Here is a 7,420-nt window from a genome sequence, read left to right as displayed (position 1 = left end):
AAATCTTCATGGCACAATGTACATTTATTTGAATGACTCGTTTTTTTTTAACTTATGAACAATTTATGTATTTTTCGAGTTTTTTTATTATGAATACTCTGATGGTTTTATATAAATTACTACTGATTATTACTAAATGTGTCTCACTTTAACATATATGAACATTGTATGAATCATGTATGAAAATCATATGAATTATGAATGTCATATTAAAATTTGATATATAGTACATAGTAATGTTAAATTATTCCATAATTTTTTCTTTTGCATGAATACTATACACTTTCAAATACAAACAGAAACAAATATTAATTATATTACTGATATGAATACTGTATGAAAAATGTATAAATTATGACAAATTATAAAATATATTCTTCACAATACAAACAGAAACAAACTGTATGTATATTACTGGTATGAATAATGTATGAAAACTGTATGAATTATAACATATTATAATTTAATATGTATAACATAAACATACATTATTTTTTTATATGCAAGTATTGAATTTGTATAAATGTATAAATTTTGTATGTAGTCCCCATTATGAATGCAATAACTGAATAAATGTTATATGATTATATGAATTATTATTGTTAACATATGTCAATATATGAACGGCCTAAGTCATCGATAGCCCCTTAAAGTTGTCCGCATAATTCATTTAGACACCTCAACTGAGACTCTTACCTATTAGACACTTTAATATTAATAAATATTTATCTATTGAACATAAAATAACAACTATCTTTACAAATATTGTGAGTGTAATGCACACTCTTTATCTTGACAAAAAGTACGAATAGAACTACGACACGTGGCACATGGGCCCATTAATTTAATTTTAAAAAATAAAGAATAGTTTCTTTCCTTTAATAATATATAAAAAATTAAATTAATTAAAAAAAAATCTTTCCCCTCACCCCCACCTAACCCCATCCCATCTAACTTACTGCCCTTTTTTCTTCATCTTATTCTCTTCTTCTTCTCTTCTTCTTCTCTCTTGTTCCATAATCACCATTCCTCTTCATAACAAAAAAAAATGCCTAACTCAATCTCATTTCGAATTCATCCACCAAATGTTTTTCTCTTTCATTTTCTTCATTATATGTTATTCCTTTGACGACTATTTCGATTTTATAAATATAATCGACTTTGATAAATTATTTTAAAATCGACAACAAAGAGAAATTAAAATTATATCAAATATTTTATAGCATTTCTAATAAGTTTATGAATGGTGATAGTTGCTCAATTGGAGTTATTGAAAATAAAAAAGTACAGATATTGGTCAATTTTTAACTCCAAATGTTTCAGTTTTTCTTCTTCTTGAAAATGCAGCAGACGTTTTGTTTACAAAAAATGAAAAAGAAAATCATAACAAAAGCAGAGAAATTTGAAGTTTTTAAAATGGTGGGTTGAAGAAAGATGAGTGTGGGTTTTTTTTTTATGATTTAAAAGATTTATGCTTAATTAAATTAATTTCTTTATATATATTTAGTCAATGCATGCCAAGTGTCAACAAAGTAGGTATAAATATTTTTTTAAAAAAATGCATTCACGCGCTCAGCAGCAGTGAGATACACTTACTTTGCCACATCAGCGTTTTGTGTTTAATATGCACATTCTTGATAATTTAGGTGTTCAATAGGTATAAGTCCTAGTTCATGTGTCTAAATGAATAATCGGGACAAGTTTGAGTGGCCGCATATGACTTTGGCCATATATGAACAGTTGTATATACAATGTATGACATTTGTATGAAAAGTAATATTATTCAATAAAAAAACATTTTATAACAATGTAATGCCTCAAAAACAGAGATTTAACATTGACATCATTGTTTTTGTACAGGATAATTTGAACAAATCTTCCTATTGTGTCCAACCTGATGGCATCTACTGTATGTGCTTTTTGTCTTCTTGAATTTCACATCTGCGAACCCCTTCCGCCGTTCAAGTTTGGGTCTTTCTGCTGCTCTTTTTGAACCAGGCGGCATCAATTTAGGATATGAAATATAACTTGGTATATCCCATGTACGCTCAACAGGAATGACATAAGCATCTTTGAAATTCTTGAGGCTATAAAAAGCAGAACATATGCAATATAACATGGGGATTTAACATATGCAATATAACATGCAATTTAACATATGCAATATAACATGGGAAAAAAATACGACACATAAATAAAATATTAAAAAAACTAACCTGATGAATTTCATTTGCCACCATGTTTAATTAAAATTGACACAATTTTTTCCATCAAATCAAATGTAAACTTTTTCAACCTTCAATTTTAATTGTTTTACCAAAAAAAAAGATAAAACATGACAGAATTTGAATATATGAATATAGTTCAATTTCTGGAAAAAAAAATGATACACGTTTATGGAAAGACAGATAACAGAATACAATTTTTTAAGGATAAAAAATCATAAATAATTACCATTAAAAACGGATTGAGATAATTAAGGTGCATATCTATAATTAATATATTTTAAAATCCCTTAAAAGGTGCACATTTTGTTATCAGTTAATAACAGTAACTACATTCAAGGAAATTATCCAATTTTAATTATTCATTTTTTAATTTTATTTTTCGTCCTATTTAGAATAAATATTTACAATATTTTAATTTAAAGAAATGCTATAAGTTGATATATTAAATGTTATAGAATGAAAATCAAACTCTTATGCCATAACTTAAGAACATGACTATATAATATGCTATATACCTAATTTACACTTTTTATATGTCAAAATAAAATAGCGTTATGCAACAAATTACAAGTGTGTTTGAGTGGAAGTGATCATGTTTGTTGGACCATGTAGGTTCATATAGGATCTGGGGTTTGGGGTAACATTTATTAGCCCAATAAAGCTCCTTATTGGATCATTTTGGAAACATCTAGATTGTTGTGAATTAGAGTGTTTATCAGCCCAATGGTAATGTTCATCATGGATTACATCACGATTTTTAGGTGGTGATAGAAATCATGTTTATGTTTTAAGGATTAATTTACCTAAATCTCGTGACTTACTTACATTATTTTTTTTCTTTTCTGAATTATAAGAATTTTGTACGATTTATAGATTTCAGATATATCATTAAAATTTCAAATATATGTAAATATAGGAAAGAGATATATTTGAGAAGGAGGAGTATTTTAGAGAAATGATAAGACATTCAGATACATAAGGAAAGGATGTATTAGAGAAAGAAGGGATGTATCCGAGATGAAAGGGATGTATCCGAGATGAAAGGGATATATCAACAATAGTATAAATGTATCAGAGAGGGGAAAGATGTATTCGAGAAAGAGATATGATGTATCAACAAGAACAAACTGATCTATTCGAGACGAAACTTTTGAAAAAAATTTAAGTGATATTTTTTTTTTTGAAAATATAATAAAACAAAACGTGTATTTAGGTAATTTAATAGTTGATAAAGAGAGTGCACAAATAATTGTTTGTTGGGTTCATTGGTGTCGTGGTTACGTGAAATGTGATAAATAAAAATATTTTATATATCAACATATTTTATAAGTTTTTTTCCTTTTTTTTAATCATTTTTTATGGAATAATGTTTTATTATTTTAATATAATGATAAAAGAAATAAGTCTAAAAATTTTAGTTATAATATCTCAAATTGAATAGGACATAAAATTAATTTCAAAGCCTATAATGTGAATAACTTCAAATTTTAATTTCTTATAATTTAGTCGCATTCGAATAATTTTTTAAATTACATATCTAAAATTTAGCTTGTTAAAGCTTAACTTCGATAAATATAAAAATAATCAAACTTCAGACATAATCCTATAAAGTCTGATATAACCAAAAATTAGTTATTTTTATATGAAATAGTGTGTGATTATAGAATTATATTTGAAGTAATTATTTTAAATAGTTATATTAGGAATGCTTGTTTATTTATATAAGCTTTTCCCTTTTTCTTAAAAACCATTTTATTTTAAAAGTTCCCTTTTTTGTTCAATTTACAGAAGTTTAAGGGAAAAAAGAATTCAAAGGAAGTCAAAGGCGAGAGCTGGTGTCGTTTCGCCACGTTTAACACCGTGGACTGGTTTAGTGGGGCCCACTGATGACGCGTCATGTTATGATTAGTCAATATTGCGTCACCAATAGGTCCCAGCAAATAAATATATTGTGAAAGAAGACCCACTTTCTGATTTACTGGGCCTGCAGTGTTTTTGAGCCGTCAAGTTGACTTAGAATTGATTCATCTCTTTCTCCGGTGACTCTTCGCCGATCACCGGCGAATTTACGGCGTAAGCTATCGTACTTACATTGATCCTTTTCTATTGATTAATTCTTTGTTGTTTGCTGTTTTTACTCAAATAAAAGCTGTGTGGGAACAGTAGAAAAACCCTGTTTGAATGTGCAGTTGCAGTTGTTCTTAAATTTACAATTCGGCTTCGATTAGTGTTTGTTTGTGTAAAACTTTGCTGCTCAATTTTAGAAGAATCGATCAGAATTTTAGTTTTATTTTGCTATCGCAGGAGTCGCAGGGAAAAGTATTTTGACTAAAATTTTCAAATATATTTTCTCGCCATTTTCGCAAGAAAATTTTATAACATATAAAATGCCTATTAATTCCAAAATTGTCTAAATTATAGACGATAAAGAAGAAATTAGGTCAAATTTTCCTTCCAAAATTAGAAGGGGGATTATTTGAACGGTGAAGAATCACAATGATTCCATTACTCAAGTTTATAGTTCAGTTTAAGTGATTTACTTATGCTAAATATTCAAATAAGAACATATGAAATTGTTCTTGTTTTAAATTTATTATAGGAACGATAAAATTAAAATTATGCTGAACGTTATTTAAAGAGAAGAAAATGAGAATAAATTTGTGAAAATATATGTTAGTGAGATGCCAAGATCAATAGCTCTTTCTGTCCCCAGTAGTGTGAGATAGTTTTACTCGGCAAATTAGTTTCACGTATGAATTATTCTTGAAATGTAAGGGTAACATATCCTTAATTTCACAAATGAACGTTTCTCGAAAATCCGATATATGAATTAGCAATGAGCCAATGGTCTAAAAGGGACTCTCTACCTTCACAAGGTAGGGTTAAGACTGCGTACACATCAACCAGACCTCATTTGTGGGGTTACACGATATATGTTGTTGCTGCTGAACTAGCAATGAGGTGTTTGTAAAATTTGGTCTTGTTTCTCCATGTCTAAGAAAGTTATAAAGCAGTTAGGTTATTTTGGAACACAACCCTTGTCATCTTTACTAGAGTGAACGACACAAGGTTTCAGCTTCTTATCTCTTTTGAATGATACATCACACATTCTGTAGCATTTATCCTGTTTCTTAGTGTTCTTTTTCCTTATACATATAGCACAGAGAAAAAGTTCAAACAATTGACGCTGTTCTTTTTGAATTTTTAAGAAGTCTGAACAGTGCAAGAACATTGTTTGTTGATTTGTCTATTATATAGACGATGCAATTAATCTGAATCTGCATCATTGAATAGGATCAAAAGAGCTTCTGACAACCTAAAATCACCAAATCAAGAATGTTAAAACTATTTCAGCAAGAGTTTTTCTCTGATTCTTCAGTATTGTTTAGGCAATTCGAACTTTAGCAGAAAAAGGTGAATTTATCCATTGCATTTAACTTTATCACCAAGTTTTGATTGTTGGATCCTGTCTATGTCGTCTCTCATCTTTTTAGTTGACACCGCCGGATGTCCATTTGCAACGCGTCTTCTTAAATGTTTTTTCTTTGATGGTTGTCACTGTTACATCTGTTTATGATTTATTTACTAAAGCTTCGAATATTATATCATACTCCCATGTATTTCATGAAACTTAAGTGATTCTAAGTTATGCCATTTGTCCTTTTTTTCTGTGCCTTCCAATTATTTCATAAGTAGGATGTCATCTCATGATATAATTTGTTTTGCAAGATGATATTGAGCATGCCTAGTTCTCGGAATTATTTTTCTTCCATCTTCTGTTTGAATTCATAATCAAGTAGCTATGTTTGAATATCCTTCAGGAATTTTGCCAGAGAGAAGATTTGGAACATCCAGTAGCAAGGAAAAAAAATGCCTTCACAGAAGATTGAAAGTGGGCATACTGACACTGTTCATGATGTGGCAATGGATTACTATGGTAAGCGCCTGGCAACAGCTTCTTCAGACTGCACCATTAAGATAACAGGGGTCAGCAATTCATCTTCGCAGCTACTGGCTACTATAAGTGGCCACCAAGGACCAGTGTGGCAAGTAGCTTGGGCTCACCCTAAGTTTGGTTCCCTCCTTGCTTCTTGTTCTTCTGATGGAAAGGTAATTATATGGAAAGAAGGTACTCAAAATGAGTGGAGCTTAGCACGTGTTTTCGATGACCATAAAGCTTCAGTCAACGCAATATCTTGGGCTCCTCATGAATTGGGCCTCTGTTTGGCTTGTGGATCTTCTGATGGGAACATTTCCATTTTCACTGCAAGATCAGAAGATGTTTGGGAGACATCACGGATTGATCAGGCTCATCCAGTAGGTGTTACATCTGTTTCGTGGGCGCCATCAACAGCTCCTGGCTCTCTTGTAGGCTCTGATCTGCTTAATTCTATTCCAAAGCTTGCATCTGCTGGCTGTGACAACACAGTTAAAGTGTGGAAGATGTTTGATGGAACTTGGAAGTTGGATTGCTTCCCAGCTCTTCAAATGCACACTGATTGGGTCAGGGATGTTGCTTGGGCCCCTAACTTGGGGCTACCAAAGTCAACTATTGCTAGTGCTTCTGAAGATGGAAGAGTGATTATATGGACAGTTGGTAAAGAAGGTGATCAATGGATTGGTAAAGTGTTGAAGGATTTTGGTGCCCCCGTTTGGAGAGTTTCGTGGTCACTAACAGGAAACATATTGGCTGTGGCTGATGGGAATAACAATGTGACATTGTGGAACGAAGCAGTAGATGGTGAATGGCAACCAGTGACAACAGTAGATACATAAAGTTAGACACATTTATAACCCTTCAGTCCAGAATGTTACATCATATTAACAAAACTCTAGCCATTTTGCTATGCATAAAGGAATAAGGAAACTTGAAGTTTATCATGAACTGTCAATTGTCTTAGTATATATATAGATTTTGCTTCATCATATCAATGTGCTATATAACACAGTGATCGATATGGTGTTTGACAGAAGAACGGATATGTTTGAGCAACTGTTTCGTCAACTAGATTCACATTTCTATGTTGTCAAAGCATCTTTGATATACAATTTAAGGATTTTGTGTTTCCCAATTGATATCCTTGACTGAAGATTGCTTGCCCATGTCTTTTCCTAATGGACTACAGTTCACCACAAATTAATTGGCCAGTAGGCCCAATACAAGTAATTTGGTGTCTGAAATGTTTGTTGAG

General features: G+C 30.9%; 1 protein-coding gene across 2 annotated transcripts; it reads left to right on the top strand.

Moving 5' to 3' along the window:
* The first annotated feature begins 4,173 nt into the window (after positions 1-4,173).
* On the top strand, positions 4,174-7,300 carry LOC101257847 (protein transport protein SEC13 homolog B). Of its 2 annotated transcripts, none has more exons than XM_004235603.5 (2): positions 4,174-4,301; positions 6,050-7,300. In XM_004235603.5, exon 2 carries the CDS (start codon positions 6,099-6,101, stop codon positions 7,002-7,004), a length of 906 nt encoding a protein of 301 aa, XP_004235651.1. In that variant the 5' UTR covers positions 4,174-4,301; positions 6,050-6,098; the 3' UTR covers positions 7,005-7,300. The 2 variants fall into 2 exon arrangements, with proteins under 2 accessions (XP_004235651.1, XP_010318533.1); XM_010320231.4 differs by having other exon boundaries at positions 4,185-4,311.
* Positions 7,301-7,420: the final 120 nt, after the last annotated feature.

This window comes from Solanum lycopersicum, chromosome 3 (genome assembly GCF_036512215.1).
Source record: "Solanum lycopersicum chromosome 3, SLM_r2.1".
NCBI classification, from domain to species: Eukaryota; Viridiplantae; Streptophyta; class Magnoliopsida; order Solanales; family Solanaceae; genus Solanum; species Solanum lycopersicum.
This window is presented reverse-complemented; position numbering and strand designations above follow the sequence as displayed.

Bases quoted from the DNA above. Each gene is read 5' to 3' on its own strand.
- LOC101257847 (XM_004235603.5), top strand. From the start codon at position 6,099: ATGCCTTCACAGAAGATTGAAAGTGGGCATACTGACACTGTTCATGAT.